This window comes from Pteropus vampyrus, unplaced genomic scaffold (assembly GCF_000151845.1).
Source record: "Pteropus vampyrus isolate Shadow unplaced genomic scaffold, Pvam_2.0 Scaffold10, whole genome shotgun sequence".
In the NCBI taxonomy this organism is placed as follows: domain Eukaryota; kingdom Metazoa; phylum Chordata; class Mammalia; order Chiroptera; family Pteropodidae; genus Pteropus; species Pteropus vampyrus.
Genome location: NW_011888791.1, coordinates 13,231,976 through 13,256,037, shown reverse-complemented (window position 1 = coordinate 13,256,037; position 24,062 = coordinate 13,231,976). Strand labels below are relative to the sequence as shown.

At 32.2% G+C, this 24,062-nt stretch overlaps 1 protein-coding gene across 11 annotated transcripts in view; it reads left to right on the top strand.

Annotated features, from left to right (window-relative positions):
• Positions 1-24,062, top strand: part of MIPOL1 (mirror-image polydactyly 1) — a 263,509-nt gene that overhangs the window by 188,985 nt on the left and 50,462 nt on the right. For all 11 annotated transcript variants that reach the window (XM_023522262.1, XM_023522270.1, XM_011376476.2 and 8 more), the window contains one exon: positions 4,091-4,321. In XM_023522262.1, coding sequence (XP_023378030.1) covers positions 4,091-4,321 — 231 coding nt within the window. The remainder of the gene's footprint in view (positions 1-4,090; positions 4,322-24,062) is intronic.

The following is a 24,062-nucleotide window of genomic DNA, read 5'->3' as shown; positions in this document are numbered from 1 at the left end:
CCTGAAAAAATTCCAAGGTATATTAAGCTGAGGCAGTACAGAGAGTCAGGGACCAGGAAAACAGGACCACAGACATGACAGAATAGACTAGGAGACAGTAAAAGAAACACAGAAGCCACTACAGAAAGGAAATCTGTTACATGCTACTTATGGATATAATGCTCACTGAAGGGCTTTCTCAACCTTGGCCTGCTGTTGGACTCAATGTGGTGAGCAGCACAGGAGATAATGTGCAGTCTCATTTTATGTGGATTTGAATTATAATAATACAAAAGTGCTTAGTAAAACTATTTTAAAAGTCTTACTTTGTATACTGAAGTAGAAAAATTAAATTCATTAAGAATCACAAAATTTTTAAACTGGAAGAGTGAATTGAAACTTTATAATGTTACCTCATTACCTTCATGATAATCAGAGATAAGTTACCATACTATGTCAATATTGTGTGAGCCACACTATTGGTTACGTGCTTCAAAAATTCTGAGAGTCATTTAATGGCTCTTCAGTTGTTGAGTCATCATTTATTCTTACCATAACTTAAAATAGTTTCCCCATACGGTGTCATTTAAGTACCAATAAATTTAATGCTATCATGCTGAAAATGCATCTTAAGATCAGTAACTTTGAAAAGAAGTTAAATGTAATATGATTCTGAAAAAAACTAAACAATGTGGCCTTGTCATCAGTTTAGGGAAGAGAATTCTGAAGGAAAAAAGCACTAAAACAAAAATGTGCTTCAGTCGTTATAGATTTATATATACTGGGCATACATCTTCTCTACTTCGCCTTTATTCCCATAAGAAAATTTCCTTAGAATTATAAACATTCTGACTTATTGAAGTTCTTAAGGATCGAGTTCTTTCCATAAAATAAAATTGCTCTATGTAAATAGAGTACTAGTATGTTGGAATGGGGAAGTAAATCACAAGACGAAACTGAAAAAACTACAAATTATTATAAGTTCTAAGGAGGGAAATATTAAGGTTAATGAGGCAGAATAACAAAGAGAGAACATCAAAATTTATCTGAGAAAGCAGTATTTGTGCTGAGACCTAATGGATGAGTAAGAGTTTGTCAGGTAGAGGAGAGAAAGGCATTTCGAACAAATGCTGCAAGCAGGATAAAGCTTGATGTGCTTGAGAAACCAAACATCTGGCTAGAGATGAGGCAGTACAGATGATACAGGGCTTTATAGTCTATGGCAAGTAGAGAGGAGTGTTCTAGCCAGGGGGAAAGACTGTGGGTTCAGATTCTGGCTCTGTTAGCTGTGTGAAGTTAAATTACCTCTCTCTGTTTGAGTTTTGTCATCAGTAAAAAAGTAGTATTGACAGGACTTTTCTTAAAGGTTGTTATGAGGTTTAATGAGTTAAAATATGTAATTTGTTTTTATCATTTTTCGAGATTTATTCTGAGTGCAATGAGATGCTATTGCAGGATTTTAAGTGACATTATATAATTTATCTTTTAAAAGATCACTCTAACTACTGCTTCAATTTGAGAAAATCTTGATGGGAATTTAAAGATTTCGAAGTCATTTTAAATGATAAGCAGCTTTTTGAGCTTGAGAGTAGAGTCCCAGTCACAGGTCTATCTGAGAGAAAAATCAAAATTGGGTATAAATTTGCCACAAAGAAAAAAAAAAAATTAAATGATCGAAGACTAAGAAGCGATCAATTAGAGAATTAAGTCAGGGTATCTTGATCTTAATAATGAAATTTTTAAAGCTGAATCATTAATTCTTAATAATTAATTAGTTAGGGGATACTGAAGAGTATTTTGAATATCATAGGCCAATGCAAAATTACCAAACTAAGATGGCCCACCGTGAGTTTTAAATGAGACCATATGTGTAAGATTAAATTATAAAGGAATGGGATAGGCTTAAGATTTTTACGTGGGACACAAAAAGCACTGCCAGTAAAGAAACAGTGATAAATTGGACTTCAGTAAAACTAAGAATTTACATTCATCAAGAGACAATATTAAGAGAGTGAAATATCACCGCACACATATTGGAATGTCTAATGTGTAAAAGGCTGGTGGTCCCACTCTAAGAGAGCTTGTTAGAAGAACTGGAACTCCCAAACATTGCTGATGGGAGTGTAAATTGGTACAACCACTTTGGGAAACTCTATGCGGCATCTAAGAATCTAAACATATGTACACCCTACAGAGAAATTCTACTCCACAGTGTCAGTTGTATCTCAGTAAAGCTAGGGAGGACAAAATGAGTACTTAGGTCCATCAAGAGATATATACAAGAATATTAATAGCTAGTAATAATAGTGAAATGGTTAAATAAATTGCGGGATATTTATATAACAGCATACTCCATAGTAATAAAAAATAACGAACTGCATGCAACAACAAGATACATACATCTCATAAACCTTATGTTAAGTGAAATAAGCCAGACAAAAAGTTCAAAAATAAGCAGTACTAATCTTTAATAGAGGTCAGACTAGTGATTACTTTGGGGGAAGGGAATCAACGGGGAGGGAACACTGGGAGCCTTCTGGGTTTGTTCTGTATTTTATTCTTTACATTTTGTCCAGCTGAATAATTTAAATTGGTGCACTTTATGTAATTTAAAATGTAATTAACAATTACAATGTAAGTAATGTTTTAAAAGTAAACAATATAAACAGACTTGTCTTTTGAAAGGTTTTTGTTTTGTTTTTAGTTTCTTTCTTTCTTGAATTTTTCAAATAGACAAAGAGAGTGGACTGAAGAAAATTGTAAGTTGGAACTGGAGGGATGCAGAAAGCATTAAAGGAAATAGAAAGAGCAGGAGACAGGTATCTTTAGACATTTGGGTTGATAGAACTGAGGAGAAATGAAACGAGATCAATAATAAGGCGAAAACTAGAAAGAAAGATATACCTTTTTACACTCTACAAATGTGGCACCGTACACCATTCTTATTCTGATCAATTGACCACGGTTTAGCATCAGGCTTTCTTCATCAGAACTAATTTGAATCCTGAAGTGATTTCTTTTGGAATGCTAGCTGTCCCTGTTCCAAGTGTGTCTTATTTCTACATGGCATCTTCTCCAAAGTGAGCACACTGAAATATCAGACTAGATATTCGGTCAGAGCTAAAGTTCCCTGACTAGCTTTTGGCAGCTTTAAAAGTTATATTACTTTCTTTCACTTTATCAATCTCTATTATATAGTTAGGTTGTTTTACTTCAGGTCTCCCATCGACATTTCTTTTGTATGCATATACTGAAGTGATTTTATTTAATAAAAAGAGAACATCTCCTGTGTGGATTTTAAATTTCCCTTATTAAATATTTATATTTTCAAAATGTCTTTATTTAATTGAGTGAGGTGCTTGGTGCCATTTCAAAATAACCTCAGGTGGTAGGTGTAATGACATATCAAAGATTTGACCTTTAGCATTTTAGGATTCTATTTATCTGCATTTTCCTCTGCATTCATTTAGTCTTAATTTATATGCTATTTCTCTGTATGATTTTATGAGTAGATGTATTTGGCATAAGATTCATTAACAAAAAGAAATATATCTGAATACATATTATTCCTGTGCAGTCTGACTAGTGATTTTAACTTCATTTATATCTCACTTATGACAGGTAAAAAAATGCTTTGTGTAAGGCCAATGGGTGTTTGTACAAACTTCATTCATTCTCATTAAGTGCTCAGCCGAATAGACTCTAGATTTACTAAACTGATGCCCATTCTTGTCTCACGTCTTTGCAGTCAGCTTATTATTATATTCTTTTATTTACCTAGAGATACTTTTTCAGTTATCTGCTATTCCTTTTAAAGAAAATTGACTGTAATATTTACATTGACATAATTAAATTAACATCATGCAGCATCCTCTTATATGCCTTGGTAGCATGTATAATCATTTGTCTGGGTAGCTTTCAGCCTCAAAGCAGAGAACTAGAATAATCATCATGTATAATATTGTGACATAAAAGTTACTTTTATATAAGTGTATCTTTATTGAGATTTTTAGTAATTTATATTTCTCACTGGAGATTTTTGTCAAATGAATTATTGGCCAGTCAGCCTACATATTTATGTTTAAAATTACTCATTTTTGTGTTTTCTCAGTTTACATAAATCTTTATCCCAAGAAGAAAATCTGAAGGATCAGTTTAACCATACCCTTAGTACCTATGAAGAAGCATTAAAGAGTAGAGAGAATATTATTTTCATCACTCAACAACAAAATGAAGAACTAGCTACCCAACTGCAGCAAGCTCTGACAGATCGAGCAAACATGGAATTAGAGCTTCAGCACGCCGTGGAGGCCTCCCAGGCGGCCAGCGACAAAGTTCAGAAGTGAGTAATATGATCTTGCATTATTTCAAAAGCACAAAACAAAACAAACAAACACACTTTCTTTTAGCAACTAAACAATATATTTATTATTCATGCTGCTGGTAGTTTAAGACAAAAGTTCATTGAGCCAAATGAACTTTTTTAGACTGCCTCTCATGTCCATATTTGGGATCAAGAAGCCATTTACTTGGGAATTATAGTTACTGTGTAAGAGCAAATCATGTTTATTTAATAACTGATCTTCATCAGTTCATGAAGGCCATACTATTAAAATCATCTTACAGGTAATAGATAAAGTTATTAGCAAGGGAAGAGGCAGTCAGGCTACCAATTTAACTCATTTAGCTCCTCAGTAATCTTGCTCTAGTTGAAATCATCTGTAACCTTGTAATCTGAGACCACTAGACACAAGGATATGGTACAGTGAAATTAATTTTCATGTGTTGTTCTTCTGAAGTGTTCACTAACAGCTTTTCACAGTGCATAATTACATTTGCTTGTTTTCGTGTGATCTTTGCATTTTTATTAAAATTTAAATAAAGCTGCACAATCAGTCAGTCCTTAATGATAGCCAGCAAAATGTTAATGAATAACTTTTCAGAAAAAGGAGTCACTTGTTAATCTATGGGACTTGAACATTGTAGCAGAATTTTCTAAGGCAGTTTTAATGTAATAGGACTTGTGATTTTAACTGAGCCCTTCTTTATGTATTGTTAACAGTATTACATCATTCACATACCTAATTGCTTTTAATTTTTAAGATATGCCTTTTTTCTTTTTTTTTTTTCAGTTCCACAGTATAAAGAAGTAGTGATAACTTCAAGGTTTCTTATTTCTCACTACTTTTTATTTGAAAATAAGTCATCTCAACTATTTCCCCAGCATCTCTGAAATTATATGTTGGTAATAGCCCAAAGTTAGGTAAATCTATAGTCAAGACCATTTTAAAACAGATTAGGAATTATGCACATGAATCTTTATTATCATTGTACCTTGAAACTTGTGATTTATGGTATTATATTTTTTGTAGATTTAAAGATCAGGTTTATATTCAGCCAGAAATTGTATCCAGTTATTCATAATGTTCATTAATAATCTGAGTACACCAAGACACATTTTAAATTCATTTAATTATAAATTACAAAATAGTAAGGATCTGTCAGGATCTGATTTGACAGTCAGTTGCTTAAAGTCTACAAATAGTTACAAATTTTAAGTGTAATTACTTTTATATTTTTATATATGTAATCCTTTAATTTCTATATATAACTAAAATTCTCTATAACAGTGTTTCCCGGAGAGCAATTAGATTCTAAAAAAATTTTGAAGATGTTGTCAACCTTTTGTTTTTTAGATCTCATCAATTGTCGTTATCATTTTGTAAAAGAAATAACTTTGTACACCAACATCATCTCAGATAAAGCTTTAAATTGAATAAGTTTAACCCTTTGAAAAATTCACTGTATTAATCACACAGATCAAAACTTTTTAACAGAATGGCACCAGTTTATGAACAGAGTTTAAAGGCAACAATTACGTCACTTACAAGAGTTAAATTTGAATTTAAATGTTAAATCTCTTATTCTAATTTTCAGCAGTAAGATCTAGATGAAATATTATCATGCTTTTCTTTTCATAATCAATCTGCTAATTTTATTTTTAATTGCCCTCAATTGGGTAGTGTATCTTTATTGCAGTTAATTCGGACCTCAGCCTATTCTGTTGGGTTTAAGAGGATAACATTCCAGGAAACCAATTTATATAATACCAATTTGTTAGATGGTATTATTATTCTCTAATCTGAAATTTCTGTTATTAGCAATTATTTTTCAAGCGCCTTTATAAATATATTAGTGTTCCGGGCAATAATTACAATTTAAACTAAAAACGTCTATATTTTCTCTTTTCCCTTCACAACCAAATTTCTGTTTTTCTTACAGTGATTATTATTTTTATTATTAATATCAGTCAATGTATGTTCTTAGATAAGATTCTTTTGAATAGGAAAAGCTAAAATAAAAACTAAAATCTACCCTCACTAGCTCAAGAAAAAGGTAGTGTTGGGCGAGCTAAGGTGGTGGCTGCCAAATTTTTTGAATAACTGATCTGTACTATCTCAAATTTTTCAATTCCCATTTACTCCTCTGTTGCTCAGTACACTATGGCCAGCTAGATATTATACTCAATTGTTGTTCTTAAGATGACCAATGATTTCCTAACTGTTAAATTCAATGCCCCATTTGTAATTATATTTTTATTATAAAACTGATATGATCATGGTAAAAAAATAAGTAAAGATGCTCATGTATCTTCAGCAGTATAGCCTATTGGTTTAAAAGCTCACGCTCCAGATTCAGAATGCATAGGTATGTGAACTTGGACATTTTATTTCAAAACACTGTGCTGATGTGGACAATAATATTTCTACCTCATAATGTTATAAGAATTAGATGAAATAATACATGTAATGCTTTTAGAACAGTGCACGTTGCGTAGTCCCTCCTTCTCGTCATTTCAGTCCAAACTGCACTGTCTTCTTCAGAAAGACTCTGCCTTTTCAAGACTGAATGCCTTTTTATATGTTGGTCCCCTGTTTAGAGCCTTTTGCCTTTTTCCCCCATGAGAAACTTATTCATCTTATGAGATTCAGTGCAGCATAGAAAATAGAGACAGGCTTTGCAGTCTAGTGAGACAGACCTGTGTTTGAATCCCTGCTTTCTTACTTATTTCCTGTGAGATTTGGGGCAAATTACTTAACCCTCGGAAGCAAAAGTTCCTCAGTTAAAAAATTCAGACAAGAATACCGGCTTCGCAGGCAGAGTCGATGTGAGGAGCAAACTGGATAGCATGTAAAATGCCTAGTTCAGTGCCAGTTACTTTATCATAGGCATTCTATAAATTATATTATTAGTATCACCATATTCATCAAACTAGCAAGACCAGTTCGATTTCCTCTTCTCTACAAAATCTCCAACGCCCTAGAAAGTTAAATCACTCCTTTCTGTCGGATATCATAGTATTTTTGCTGAAAATTACTCCCTTGAAAATAAAAGCCTTCCCCATTTTCCTCTGTTTCCTGTCTCAGTTAATGGTCTTCAGCAATTTCAACACTGTCCTTGTTCCCTCACTCTTTCTTACCATTCACATTTACTTTGCCGGAATCCCTATTTTGTCTACTGAGTATCTCCTGATTCCTTCCACCCCATCCTCACTTGATAATTACATTAATTCAAGCCCTCATCATCTCTCATCTAGACTATTGAGATAATCATAAAACTAGTTTACATGCCTGTAACTCTCTCAAGGTTATCTTTCTCACTCCTAGAGTTGATTTTTCTAAAACAAAAATCAGATTATATTAACTTTCCTATTTAATATCTTTCAGGGGCTCTTCCTCTCCTACAAGTTAAAGTATAAACAACTGAGCATGACATATGAGGCCATCAGTAGCCTTCTCCCATTTTTCTGATATTATTCCCTACCACAATGTCTCTGCACATGTGCTTGCTTCTTTTTAGAACATATTTTTCCCTTTTAGTACCTGGCCAAATTTTTGTTACTCGTTAAAGTCCAGTTTAAATGTTATCCCTACAATGTTTCTTTATTATTTCATTCTTTATTGTGTTCACAATACTTAGTCCCTACCTTTATTAGAGACCTTAATCATCTAGGTGTTATAATTGTTTTGTATATCTGTTTCCTATCTACCCCACTCCCTGCAAAATTACCCATCATTGAACTTTCCCAAGACATGGACAGTGTTCTATTCATCTTTTTACTTCTATGTTCTCCAAATACTTGCACGATGCCTGCCGTAAGGTAGGCGCTTCATAATTGCTTATGAACAAATGAACTAGAACAATTTAATAGTGGGATGGAATGACAGAGCAAATTAAAAGCACGTCAAGTCAGGAGTACACAGGAAAATTTCAGATATACTTTGATCTGCTTTGAGCCCTAGATAAAATGTTTTTATCCCAACCCAGTACCCAGAGCTTACCAGCTTTGTAGAAAAGTATGGTCTTTCTTGCCTACCTCCCTTGCTGGCACCCCCATTCTTTTCACTCTCTTCAGAGTTAGGGTCTCTTACTTCCTAGTGATCAGCTTTTAACCCTTGTCCTAACTTGTCCACCAACTTCCGTTGAGTTCAATTACATTTAAAAGACTTGAAATCTTCAATAATAGTAGAGAGAGACCACATACTCTTTCTAATAATTGTAGAATTTTAAATTTGTAGTTTACTTTATTTCAGAATCAAAAAATTTCTTCGATTTTTTTAACCTATAGGAGTTAACTAGAAGGAGAAGTTGTACAGAACTAACATCTGTAAGTCAGTCAATATTTATAGGCAGATAGTCACTTACAGAGTAAAATGTAGTGAATGCCAGACCACATTACCCCAAAATAGCTTCTTGGCCCAGGTGTCATAAAGCCTGAAGTTTCACCAGCAAAAATTCATTCCCTTGGGTTAAGCATTACCGTCCTTATGTATGTCTCTTTAAAAAAATGTGTATACTTTTGGAAGAAGAGCACATTGTGATTTAGCTTTTAAATTGCTCTTTTGATGCACTTGGATGCACTTGGTTTGGGAGAGTTAATGTGGAGGTAGAGGGAACTAAAGAGCAAGTTAAAAGCACAGGAGCTTTGTAAGAAAAACTCAATAGTTTTGCCAAGGACCAGCCATGATTCTTCATTTGTTAAAGAGAGCACTGACACACTAATTCATTAATCAATGTTTTTACCATCACAAGAGATTTAAAATTCGGTGGTTATTTATGCTACATTTTATTTTCTATTTGTCTTTCCATCTACAGATATGTTTCTTATGGCCTAGAAGAAAAGTTTTCCAAAGGATTTTTAAAATATATTTTACTATACTTAACATGCCTAAACTACACATAGTTACTGAAAATAAAAGTGTTTATGACTGGGCTTAAGAGATCAGAAAATCTATCAAAGATTTGAGTTTTGCAATGAAATAACTTTAGTCGCATGCGAGCTTTACTGTGGGCCATATTTACATGATATGATTCGAATTCCCTTATAAACTGCAGCTATATAATGAATATATTGGACAAAAAAATGCAGGGAAAAAATTGTATACTTTTAAACAAATTTTCAAGAAGAAAATATCACCTATTTAGAATTTCTTTCTATACCTTTCTTTTAAAAAATTAGTTACTTAAAAGTTGCATGTGTTCTGATAATTTTTAATTGCATAATTGAAGCGTCAAAGATCACTTTAAAACATTTTATTTTGAAATATAGGGCATACTGCATCTTTTGAGTGGTATTGACAGAAAAAAAAATAAAGTAGAACATGTAAAGCTAACAGAAAGTTGTTCCTGCCTTTTGGCCAAATACTGGTTTCTGTGAAGAAGTTGAGGTTACAAAGAAACTGTGAATTCTCAGCCTGGTTTCCCTGCTGATGAGTAAGAGCTGTCTGTAGTTCTCTTCGAGGTGTCAGGGGAGTCGCCATAGTGTCACACAAGAGTTCTTAGAGTAGAGCAAACATACTTTCCACAAACTCAGCTGCTTAATCTGTTTGCAGGTTGAATTATAAAACAGGGTGGACAACTCTGGGTACTGGGAAGGGGGAATGGGGCATTTCCACAGTTTCTTGATTTAAAACAGAAAAAAAAAAAGCCTGCTATTTTAAAGAAAAGAAAAGCCTACGATTTTCATTAAAAGGCTTTACCAAACTTTTTAAGTTTTATTGCAGGCTCCAGAATGGGATTTTAACTGTAACGAAAAATAATTGTACTAAAATAGTCTTACATAGTCTAATATGAAAGACATCAGAGAATTTTTTCTAATTGCATTATCTTTTCATTAAAATTATTCTGCTTCTTGCCAACTTTACCTGTGATATTTTTCCTATAAGTTCTTGGTTGGACTATAAGTAGCAAGGTAATCAATATTAGACATGTCTGAACACTTTTAAATACTTGTTGATTGAATCCAAGAATAAGTTTCATAAATTCTCAACTCAGCATAAGGTTTAAATCAATGTTTAATATAATGTTGAAAGTTGACTTTGGTTAGTATTACTAAAAATGGGAGGATTTTAAACTTTTCTTAAATTGATCTTCAGAACTTTTTTTTTGTTTGAGAGTTAAAAGCTCTGTGAAATATGAAACCTAAATAAGTCAAATAGTTTATTTGTGAAAGTTTATGTACAGTTGAGCTCCCCAACCAGCTTTATAAGGCACATTCTAAATCTAGATCTAATCAGATATAGCTTTATTGTCATTTATATGTGGAAGGTGGACTCAGATGACTCCTAAGCAATCATTGTAAGGTGTACAGCATCTAACATGCTTAATTAATTCTCGAACACATGATAATGCTTTTAAGAATTTAATATTCTGGATTTGTAAATCATAACGTCTTTAAATTAAATACATATTTAACTTATGAAATACACATCTTGTTCCACTCTATCAAACAAGTATGTATTTTATAAAAAATCTAATTCCATTACATATTTGTATAGTGAATCCCCTTTCTCATCCATTGAGTATATAAAGTAGGTTTATTTAGAGCTAATTTTATTATATAGCAATACCTACCACGTTTGATTGATATATAATTATATTCATTTCTCTATAAAAACTAAAGAATTTGGGCTTACACCTTGCTTTAGGAAATATCCCCTTTTAACATGAAAAAGAAACATAATTTTAATTGTCTGGCTCATTCCTTTTTAACCAAGGAAGGATTAAGGTAGGATTATTAAAATTGGAGCCTAACCCAGAATTTGAGAAATTCCAATAAAGTGGAAACTGAAGGATCCCAGGCTAAAGAAGAAAGGGGATTCTCTAAACCTAAGAATCAGCACTTCTCCTGATACGTTCCCTTTTATAGTTAACTTTATGGCATGAACCACAAAGAGCATGAAAGTAAGGATTAAAAAGTTAAATTATCGCGTGGGTTCTTATATTTGATGATCTGCTTCTTCATCAGAACCTATCTTTCTTTCAATAGGTGATCTAGAGTTAGCTAGTATATATGTCTACTAATGTAAATAAAACATGTTTAAGATGAGCACGATGGAGAGGAATGAGATAAAAAGAACAAAAGTAAAATATGAGAGAGATCCATACTGTTTAGGTTTAAGACTAAATATAATGCAGGCATTTTTGTCGTTTTTCATTAATCCCAGTGTTATGGTAATTAAAAGTCAGATATGGAGCTCCTATTATTTTAGGGAGATTATAGGATCCACCTAATGGTGATCATGTACATTTTAACTAGAAAAATGACAGGCTAAAAATAAATAAATAAATACAACCAGAGTTCTTATACCTCAGAGACATGTGATTTTCACACATGTATATGAGTTCTAAATTTCTAAGAGTGGCCAAACGCTCTAACAAGTATCGTTTTCCTTGGTTCTGTTGTCAGCTCCATTTAAAAATCTTCTTACTCTTTAACTTTTGTCAGACTACATAACTCCTAGTTTCTTCTGTGAAGATAGGTGAACTCCATCTTACCTGAGAATAGTTTTAGAATTGATAAAAATAAGATATATAAAGTTATTAGAACATCTTTGGAAGGTAACAGTAGCACTAACCACTAGTGTATTTTAGAATACTTTGTTGTAGTAAGGGGAAAAAGGAAGGTATTATAGAAATTAGATTTTTAGAAGTTTTCATCATTCTTGCTTGAATTTGCTCAACTTCATTATACTTGATAATTCGCTCAGAACGTCCTGCTTTGCTTTTTCTATTAAACACATAGAAGATCAGATAAAATGTATCTCTCTGTTAATGTAGAAACTGTCTACATTTTTATATAAATCAGGATCTGATTTTCTTTTAATAAGTCCTTGCTACACTCATCTCAAGTCTGATGGACACTTCTTACTAAGTATAGTCTTTATTTTAAAAATATAATTGTAAAGAAACTAAATCGTACCCCAGAGCAAGTAGAAATACAAATTTCACTTGGATTCTGAGATTCCGTATTTGATTATTTCTCCTCATTTGGTCAGAGATTTGCCCATGTGCATATTTGGTCCTGGATAAATATAGAATGAAAGAATCATCTGTTTATTTCATTGTAACTTTGTCTCATGGTGAAATCATAAATGTTGTCCATAGGTAAACTTCATTCTTGATCATTTACATTTAAAGAGAAAAAAAATCATCCTGTGACAATGTAACATATTTTCGTGGTTGAGAGGCATCTTCTTTCTTCCTTTATTATTATGTATTCTTCAACAACTCAACAGAAACAGTTTCTTTTTCAGTTCTTAACCTAAGTATAAAAAATAGTTATGCTACTATAGATTACTTCATTAGGTATTTCTGTTGAAAGACTGACTAAAAGTGAAAAATAGGAATCCAAATGTTACATAATAAACAGTATGTTGAAACTTAATAAACTTACTAATTTTAATTTTTTTACTGCTTTGACATCTATACCATTCTAACTAATAGTCTTGGAACATCATCATTATTTGACTTTTTCCTCTGTGGCATTTAACAGTATTCTAAAAGCATGTGAAAGCATATGTTATTTCTCTTTATGTTACCATTCGCCACTTGAAAAGCTACATAATGGTAAAAATAACGTGCAAACATATTTAAAATCTTGAAGCATCTTCCTTAAATTAAACTAGTCTGCCTCCTGAGCTATGTGTATTTCACATTAGTCTTCCCAGAAGTTCTCTACTAGTGACTGGAGGGCCTGATCTTTCCCAGGACGATGAGAGTAGCACAGTTCAAGAACAAGAATGAATCTCTGTATAATCACACCACAATGTGAGGTGACCCTAAGACAGAGAATTGATCAGATACACATATGGGTTTTAGGAAGACTTTCTGATGCTCTTTTTTAACACAGCTGTGAGAAGAATGTGGCTAAGACCCAATAGTCATTCTTGAGTAGAGCTGGCAAAGGAAACCATGAGGAGAAGAGAATTTAACACATGGGTGTAAGAGAGTACGGCTTCATTGATGGGATCTGAGGGGAATGCCTAATGACTGGAAGAATCAAACTTGGCAATGAAAACACAAAGCTCTTTTCATCAATTCAAACGCAGACTCTAAAGCTGCAGATGGTCACCTCCAGCCTTGTCTATTCAGTGTGAGGTTTTATAAAATGGCACTTTGGTGAATACTAATAGATCAAAACAAAGATTTAATAACGTAAAGATGTGGTGTTCATTTTTAAATGAGTATACAGGTCAGTGTCTCAGAAAAGGATAAAAAAGAGTACTTTCTATATGTGGGTCTAAAGTCTTTTTGTTATTTTTCAATTTCAAAAATAAACGACATTTATCTTCAAAAATAAATGGCAAATGTACAGATTGTGTTTTATGGAAAACAGTTTACATTTTGAAAAAGAGACTAAAATCAGGGCTAGTAGTTACTGTCATTGATTTCATTGCCTCTGTTTGAGGACTCACAATTTATAATGTTTGTTGATGTTTTCCTTTAATATTTGCTTGAAGCTCACTTGATAGGCTAAATATGTTGCCATTCTCAAGGATGAATCAATCTAATTAAAAATTTTAGGCCAAAGTATTTTATACATGGAATAGAACTTTTTTTTACCTTTACAGAGAATGCAAAGAAACATTATTTAGTACAAAGGAAGCCTTTGAACTTTAATGCAGTCTTGAAATTATATTTTTGCTACTTTACATTTGATTTTCTAAGATTTTAGAAATTAATAATAGCTGTTTATATATTAAAAGGTATTTCACTGTATTCAACTTGTAACTTATGCCTACATAACTGAATCTTACTTTAAATTAAAATACGGTGAATTTTTTCCAGAATAAATTTTATTTAGACTTGGTTAGCACTTTATAGTTTGTAAAATTCTTGAGCTAAACCCAAACAAATTAACCTTAATTATCCAAAATAAGTTTAAAAGATGAACTTAAATAACTTATTGATAGCTTTCATATTTCTACTATTTGTGAAGCAAATATAATGGGTAAATTTGTTCCAAAATACTTTTATCTAGTAAATGACACTAACATATAATAAATTAAAAGGTAGAATTGAAAGTTAAAGGGGCGGCAACTTAGTATCTAGCAGAAATATCAGTGAACTAACAGGTCCATTGACTGTCGTAAATTAGGTATGTACAAGTCATTAAATTGTGTTTCTTCTTAGTTTCCTCATCTGGAAAGTAGAGCTGATATTCTTCCCCTACCTGCTTTAAACCATGGCTGTGAGGATCAAACAAGATGCAGGTGCATAAAAGTACTTAGAAGAGTATAATGTGCTCTATGAGTGCAAGCTATTGGTTGAAGAATCTCTTCTACTTATACATTTTAAATAAAAATTTATAATCACCTGTTTGGAACTAGAAATAGTGAATGAGAAATAATAATATTTTAGCCTCAGACATAATATAAATACCACGTAACTTTGGAAAAGAGCTTCTTCATATAGTTCTTGGTAACTGGAACTGAAGAGGAGTCTGTGCATTCTCAGGCATTACTAGTGAGAATGCAAAATGTTGAAAACCCCTTTAGAGGAAGATTTGATGATATCTAACAAAATTACATGTTCATTTACCCTTTGATAAGGAAAATCACTTCTAGGAACCTATCCTGAATATTAAACACTGTAAGAATTACAGTATTATTTTTAATAGCAAACAGAAACAACTCAAATAAATAGAAAAGTAATTGCGTAAACTATGGCCTATTCACATAGTGGAATACAAGGCAACTGTTAAAAAAGAGTAAGGAAGATGTCTGTAAACTAAGTATGTTCATACTTAGTTATACTACTGGTTATTAAGATTTTGAAACTATTTTATGTACATTGTTGGACTGACCACTTAAGTAAATAAATATTAGGAGCCAGAATTTTCACTATAAAACAAAGGACATTAGGTAAAAAGAAGTAATAAAATTAAATTTGAATTGAAACTATCAATATGAACTCTCGACTTTAAAAATAAGTATTTTTTCTTCGCTCTATCCGTTGGGGGGAAAAAAAAAGGCTTTAGAAGCAGTGGACACACCTAACACTCAGATTTTAGTTTCTAAATACATTTCCCATTAAAGGGCACCAAAGCTCCTAGGACTGTAGCAGAGAAAGTACAGTGAATCTAGAATATCTTTTTGTGCCAGAAAGCAGGAAAGTACTCAAAAGCTAATAGGGTCATGTTGAAAGGACAAAGTGAACCAGCTTGAAAAGATTCCCACTGATCCAATTTGGGACAATTTATGCATTGAAAAAAAAAAAAAGAATTGTATTTGATTCTAGAATATTTAATTGTTACATCTTAGAGTCTATAAAAGATACTAAAAAAAAGATGGAGAATAGAAAGGAAGAATCCCTTTTATACAGAAGTATGGCAGTTAATAAATATAGATAAAATGATAGAATTAGAAAATCACCTCCTTGTAACCCCCAGTGTAATTAATTAAAGCAAAGACCATCCATCAGCCACATGATGAGTTAAAAGAAGCTACTTTGGTGCTGGAATCAGTCTGTCTAGTTTGAGAAAACTTACTTAGCATATACCAAAGAGTTTAAAGTTAAAATCAGATAGGGCTTAGACATGGGGATTTAGGATGTCGAGTGCCTTCAAACAACATTTAGGGATTTATTATTAAATTTACTTTAGAAATTTTTCTTACTCAAATATCTGTACTTATGTAAATGATAGCAGATACACCTAAACCATTCAACCTTTTATCAAAATTCATCTTTTAAGGAAACTCACTACAATGTAAAGAAGTTTTGCCTTAGAGACTTTATCAATATTAGACTACGTACTGATCTTTTCTTTATTTAAATTTTGATATTTTGTTTATCATAGAGTTTTGATGTTAATTTTTATTTTTTTAAAATATCGTTTATCTTGATTAATGAGGTTTTTTTTACACTCCCTTAAATTTTTCATCTCAATTGAGTGCCTAATTCACCTCACCTTAGTTCTAGCCCTGAATGCTCTATAAAAGATGAAAAAGACTCTGATGGAAGAAAAAAAAAAAACACTCCTAGTTTATCCTCATTCGAAAAATAACAACGATAGGGTGTATGTAGGGTGTTTCGTGTTCAGACATGATAATGATATAATGGAGCTGAACAACTGCATTTCTTCCCACCCTGTGGAACTTGGCCAGGTTTTTAATTATATACTGTCCAGAAAGCCTACCACTGTCTGAATTTCTCTTTCTTACTTCATGGTTATTACCTGCACCGCTTTTGTCAACTGTTATTTTGTCTTAATTTCCATCATCTGTGTGTATCAGTCATCGTATCTATCAACAGTAGGGTTGTGATTATATTTTAGACTCTAAATGTCGATTTTAATTTGAGATTATATGGTTTTTATGAATCAAAGATAAATCAGGTAGAGAAAATTACCGTGACAATGCCAGCTTAATAAGTTGAATATTACTTTTACTTTGTTGGCCTCTGTCTTGTCTGAAGTTTGGGGTTGCACTGATATATTATCCGCACTAGTCTCCCAAAGGATGTTGCCAGTCTTTTGAATTAATCTTGAGTAAGGTTGATTTGTATTCTCTGTTAATCGAAATTCGAAATGTTGACATTAGAAAATTTCATTCGGTGCTAATCATATATAACTTTTATCAAAGTTAGGAAGAAAAGAATCCTACATTTTAAAGTTTAGTATCAACCTAAAGCCCTATGAAAACAACAGTAAGTAGCTTAATAAGCCATCTTAATAAGATACCTTAAAAAAAAAGTAACCAGTTATTCTAGCTTGCTGCATTTTATTTAGCAGTATAAAAATCACTGACTCACTTATTTCATGCTTAATCGAAACTTTTCTGGGTTTAAAATTATCGAAAAACAGCAGCAGTATTACAGCAATATTTCTCAACCTTTCTTGACTCTTTAATCCCTTTACTAGTAACACATATGCTCTAAGTAGAAGTTTAGACTTTTTTTTGTATTGTATAAGATGAAGCTAACTTGCATTGACTTTTATAAATTTTATTTAAATACAATCTTTAATATTCATAATATGTAGCATCACGTGGTGTTTGCCTTCAGTTGTATAAGAAAAAGCATAATTAAGTTTGGTTTAGAGACTAAATATATATAAGAAAGTAGATTAAAATTTAGTAACATGTTATGACATTAAATAACTACTTGTGAGACGATATTTGGAATTCTTAACATTTTACTTTTTAAAATGAGGTGAACAATGCAATATAGAGATGATATATTATAAAATCGTATGCTTGAAACATATAATTTTATTAACCAATGTCACTCCAATAAATTTAATAATAAAATAAAGTAAAATAAAATGAACAGTGGTTTTTCAGCCTCTATTTGCTAGAATATTTACACAAATAGCACATTATGGGTGTTTTGGATTTTACTTCAATATATGTAAAACTATATTTAATATGTTATTATTATTATTCCAATGTTTTCTCTCCTTAACTTAGTTTTTAAGTAGTAGCTACTAAATAAGCTAAATAGAAAAGTAATTGCGTGAACTATGGCCTAAGCGGTGTGAATAGTTTGATCAAATAAACACAATTTAGAGATCTAGTAAAGAGTCTCTTGAGGTAACTTTACAGACTTGTTTTTATGCCCCTCATTAATTTGTATTTCAATATCAGTGAACTTTCTGCTTCTTCTAAGTATTCAATGGTTCATTAGGGGTGGAAATTAATGAGTTCACAACTTAAGAAGAAAAAAAATGATCATAACAACATGTCAATGAGCTATGTTCAGCTGAGTCATAAACATGCTATGCTGATTTTCACTTACCCTGCATTTTGCTTATTTATATGCACTCAGAAGTCTTCGAACTAGTCCATTTTAAAAGGCTTAATAAAGAAAAAAAAAGGCAAAAATGTTTAATACTATTCTTATGCTTTGGCTTCAAAAACAGAACTCAGAACAGATGTTACCACCTTTGGCTACGTGATCTCCTGTGAGTTTTTAAATTACAAAAGGGAAAAATGATGCTTCACAGAATTTCAGTATAAAGTCTTGTAAACTCTTTTTATTCTTTGTCAATTTTAACACATGTGGTTTAAAAAACATTTCCTCAAAAACATTTTAAAATACTTTCATTATTAACCAGCCCCCCTCAAATACCCATTAAAGTCAAATCAATTAACTGAATTATAAGTTGTTGAAAGAAAAGAATTATTTGCTAGAAAAAGCATGGTCTAGCATATTATCTAATGTTAATGGTTTCTCTATATATCTTCAAATAGAACATTTTTAAAAAAAGGAAATTTAATAGTTTATTATAGAATAATTGACTGTATGCTTTAAAATACTAAGTAAATATTTTCCTCATCTTCAGCTAAGTGTACAACTCTAAGACCTGATTTGTTTGTGTTAGTGGACTTACCAAATATTAGTTTTTGCTAGTTTATACCATTTATCTTTCCGTGCCAACACTCCAATTTTGCTCTGAAATATTCTACAACTTACTGTTATATAATACTAGCTCCAGAGCTAGCTTTTCTAGTTTACTAAGTATGCTTAGTATATTCTGTAACTAATAAATCAATAAAACCTTTTTGTAATGTGCAAACTCCTACCTCAATGAAGCAGTCATAAGCAAACTGTAAGTGAACACATGAGTCCAAAAAAGGTATGTTATGATTATATTGACTCTGAAAACATTTGACTTTCATAGAATACATCATTTATTGTGTGGTATAAATCGATTGTAGTATTGCTCATAATTTTGTGAATAATAAATTTGGTGAATAGTAAAACAATAAAAATGTTTATATCCTAGGAATACATTTTAAGTAATTATTCTGAAGAGCTACATGTTACTGGTATCTTTGAGCAAATTAACAGATATGAATCAGATTTCTCGTTTAAGGAGTGAAACTGGGACCTGTTAATAAAATTTGTATCCTTAGTAATTGAATTTTATATTGGTCTCATACATTTTCTATATCATATTATGATATATAGCAAAAAATGCATTAAAAACTTTAAATAACATTTAAGTAAATGTTTTTAGAGGGTAATAAAATGAATACATCAAAGAATTTAGCAGTCATGTCATCTTGCTCATTTTTAAGTAATTCCCACTTAATGTAATATTTTATTACTCATTAAAATTTTACCAAGTCTTAAATAGCTATCCCATCTGGCTGCCTCTTTCTTTAATGAGACTATCTCCATGATATGATAGCTTTTTTTTTTTTTTTTTGCATTTCAATGACATTTATTGTATTTCTTTCTTAGAATCCTAAAGTAGAACAACTGACATTATAAAATCAGCCTTCGTCCCATATATCAGCCTTCATTCCTCTATGACATATATCTCTAACAGATTTTCACACTTCTGCTTAAAAATCTCTGAGAATGGAGAGCTCACTACCTTGTATCTCAGCCCTCTTCCTCGGTCAAACAGATGTTGTGCAGAGGAAAGGCCCTGGAACAATGTAAGCCAAAGCAGTAACAGTAATGTATAATATAGCTTTGATACAGTTTTCCTAATAGATTTTATCACTTTCAGAAGTAACCCTTTTGACTACTAGAACGTCATTGCTTTTTCTATAATTTGTCAATGTAGATGTGTTATTAGTTATTGTAAAGTGAAAAACTAAGTATGAATTGTTACAGTTGGATTGACTGAGGAAGTAAATAGATGAGTTATAATAGCCATGCCAAATATAAATATTAGGTCTTTTTTCAGATCTCAAAAATGGATGTATTTCATTCTAAATAAAGTTGAAAGAGGAAATTCCTAATAGGTGAAAGGCCATGGTTTAACTCTTTTCCCAGTTATGATTACAATGAGCAGAATCTTGAACAGTTTTACTTATGTCTTTTTTCAACAAATATTTTTTAAACGTGTACTGTGTCAGGCACTATGTCAGGCACTTTTGAACAAAATCAGACTGTTCCTGGACTTTTTGAAGCAAGACTTTCAAGAGAGACACTTATTAAATATTCAAACAAATAAGTGTATAACTACAAATTGTGTTTAATGCAATAAAGAAAAATTCCTACAAGTTAGGAGAAGAGGTTTTTCCTAAGCAAGGAGCGGACATACAAATAGTAATTAGCCAAGGGAAAAAAACCTTCCAAGTGGAAGTCAAAGCAAAGAACTTGGCACACTGGAGAAACTGAAGGGAGTTCTTCTGGGCCAGAGGGCAGCTTGGAACAAATAAGGAGGTTGGAGTAGAATGCAAAGTCATAGCTTGAAGAACCTTGTAACTAACCCTTGTTAAAGTTTTTATCTCTTTGGTTTTGTTTTTTAACCTTATCTTACAAGCAGTGGAAGTAGTTGATAGATTTTAATCAGGGGACATGTTCTGATTTGCATTTCTAAAAGATTAACCCTGACTGCTGTGTGGAGGATAAATTGGAATGGGACAATAGTAGACATAGAGAGACTCATTAGGGAGGAATAGTACTTTGTAAAATATTGTGATGACTTTAACCAGGGGGAATGTCATTGAGATGGAGAGAAGTAGTGGGACTTGAGATCTACATGGTATCCAGGCAGTGAACTTCCTAGATGGGATGTGGGGTGTTAAGGGGAACTTCCAAATTTTTGTCTTGAGCAACCTGATAGATGGAAATGGCATTTATTGAGATTGAGAAGACAAGGGACAGAACAGTTTAAATGGAAAGACATTTTTTACTGAGTTTAATTTGAGTAGTATGCAAAACTATTTGATATCTTAGTTTCTCAAAGACGGACTTACACTTATAACAGACAGTCCTTCAGAATTGTTAATAAGTCTATTTAAGAAAATATTTGGTATTTATTTCTTAATATTTATTGTAAAAAAAAAAATTCGAATACACTTCTCTCACACAGTAACCTTATCATTAGGTTACAGGAAGAAGGCCAGATAACATCCTGTAATACGTTTGATGGCTAGAATACCAGACATAACCTAAGAACTATTTAGTATATTTTTTCCTTCCAATAAAATAGACTATTTTTATCCAAAAGTTTTCATTGAACCATCTTGCCAAGATTTAGTTTAGGTTTAAAAACTCTGTAATTCACGCAAATAGGTCAATATTTTGTGCCCAAACTCTTGTTTGGCATATGTATTTCCTGTTAATATGAACTGTATCATATTAAAAGATCTAATGGGTGCATATTAACCAGATAAGAATATAATTTGAAACCATAATTTTATGTTATATTTTGTTTTAGGACAAAAAAGTTTTGCTTTTGAAGTTTATATTAGTTTAGTTATCTATTGCTATATAACAAATGACCCCAGCATCTAGTGGCTTACAACAGCTATTAATTTCACAGTTTTTCTGAGTCAGGAATCTCAGTGCGTATTAGCTGGGTCCTCTGACTCTGGGTCTCTCATAAAGCTGTAGTCATCTCAAGGCCTAACTGGGAATGATCTACTTTCTAGATAACTCACATGGTTATTGTCAGGATTCATTTCTCACAGGTTGTTAGACTAAAGCTTCAATTTTGCTCACACTCAAACCCTCAAGGCCTTCTTTGATTCTTTGCTGTGTGGGCTCTCTGTGTAGCATCTCATAACATGGCAGGTGGCTTCGTTGGAATGAACAAGAGGGTAAGAGAGAGTAGGCTAGCAGAACGAAAGTCACAACCTTTTGTTACCTAATCATAGAAGTGACATCCCATCACTTTTGCTATATTTTTTTCATTAGAAGCAAGTCACTAGTTCCAGGCCACACCACTGGGGAGGGGATTTACACAGTAGCATAAATACCAGGAGGCAGGGATCATTGAGAGCCATGTTAAAAGCCACCTCCCACAAAGCTTTTTAAAGGTTATTACTTTTATTGGGCCTTAGGTAGCTGAAAATTGGTGGTCTGTAAGACATTCAGTTAATTATGTTGCTTCACAAGCAGTGACAATTGTGGGAAAATGTATAATCACAATCAGACCTTAGGATACCATCACAATCCTCTGAAAATCTACAAGATCCTGTCTAAAGAAACCAAAGGTCATGGCAGGGTCAAAACTTCTAAAGAAACCAAAGCCTGAGCCAAAATTAAGTACCAAGAATCATGCATACTCCAAAACTAATAGATCATGAACAGGGTAGTTAGCAGGATCTCTCCGTGTTGCTGTCAGTTCTGACCAGCTTTCGACTTATAAATCTGAATTTTAAAATTCAAAGCACCTCTAGCTCATATAAGAAGGAAGGGGAATTTGGTTTTTACCTCTTCCAAATCAGATGGGTACAGAGAATCTGAGTCAAGATTTAAGCTAGTCCTAGTAAAAATGAGAAAAATAAAATAATTAAAGATGGGGGGCAATGCTCAGCTGAGGTGAATGCAGAAAGCTAGTCAATATTATTTGAATATGTGCTAAAGTGTAGCAATTTTATTGGTACTTCAAATCCCTTCATTGCCGATATTGATACTAATAATAATGATAAGCATGGTTTTTTTTAAATTTCAGTAGTAATGGAAATTCAACAAAAAATTTAAGTTAGCAAATATAAATATTTAAACACTGAACCTTATTTTAAAAGAACAAATAATTATCATCATTAAATGAAAATTACCAAAAATAAGTTAAAATAATAACAGACATGATTATTGCCACAATAGATATGTCAGTGAATGGACAGCTGTTAAAATATTTTGGTAAAATAAGACTAAAAAGGGCTTGAAATAATGAAATAATGAAAGATGAATGAGACTAATACCTGCCCTTTTCTAAGTGCCTCGAATTTTGAAAGTACTAAGAAAAAATTTTAAGACATATCTTCTGCTCTCCAATTCAGTTATTTTAATCAAGTATGTACTGTTCGCCAAGCATTGAGTTAAACACTGGGAATCACTGGTAAATAAAATTAGAGACCTCAGCACCTGCCATTACTGAGCTTACAGTTTAGCGTGAAATGCTGATGGAGTAGGGGAAGTATGTGGTACTGTGGGAGCATTTAGGGAAGATACCTACTTCAGACTTGAGTCAGTCAGGGGAGGTTTTATAGTTGTGAAAAGCATGTTATTTCAGTAACTGTGGGTTATGTTGCTAGGAATCTTGATTACCTAACGGTTAGAGCATGCCATAAAAAATGGTCTAATATTGAAGATTCTGGGCCCTCCCCAATAAGTTTTTAAAATATTGAATATGCTATACCATATGTACAATGTTCACCTACTAAAGAGATAACACAGAGCCTAGTCAGATCCACCTTCTTCATGTAAAGCTTTTGGAGCTACAAAATTTAGAATTTTTTAAATTGTATAGAGGTAATATGATATATATTCTCTTTATTGTATAATATCTTCAGTTCTAGAGAAGCACCTTGTAATCAAACACATGAATATTTCTGCAGCGAAAGATAAATTGTCACTTTAGATCATATTTTACTGCTACATGAATTTGTAGCAAATTTATAAAAATACTTTTGGTTTTTCAGAGCTTTTCTGGATTTTAAAATCATATATTCAGGGATTATGAATATAGCCTCCTTTTCCATAAAAAGATAGTTGCACCTGATAAATTAACACAGGGATACCCAATGAAGACTTTACATTATTTTCGTGCCTATGGTATCGTTCATTGAAATTTAGGAGAAAGTTCCCACTCATTCCTCTGTGATGGTATATTGACTCTTCCTCAGTGATGGGAAAAGTAGAGAATATTTCTAATGGCTTCTTTATCATAGTATTTCTAGGAGGTTGTGGCATATCAAAAGTGGTTCCAGTTTTAGAGACAGGAATCACAAAAGAGTGATAATTTTTAAATGAGATTTTAAATTACTTTATTAAATAGTAGTCTCTCCAAACTAATATTTTTGTCAAGCCTCTGGTCAAGGTAGGTGTTG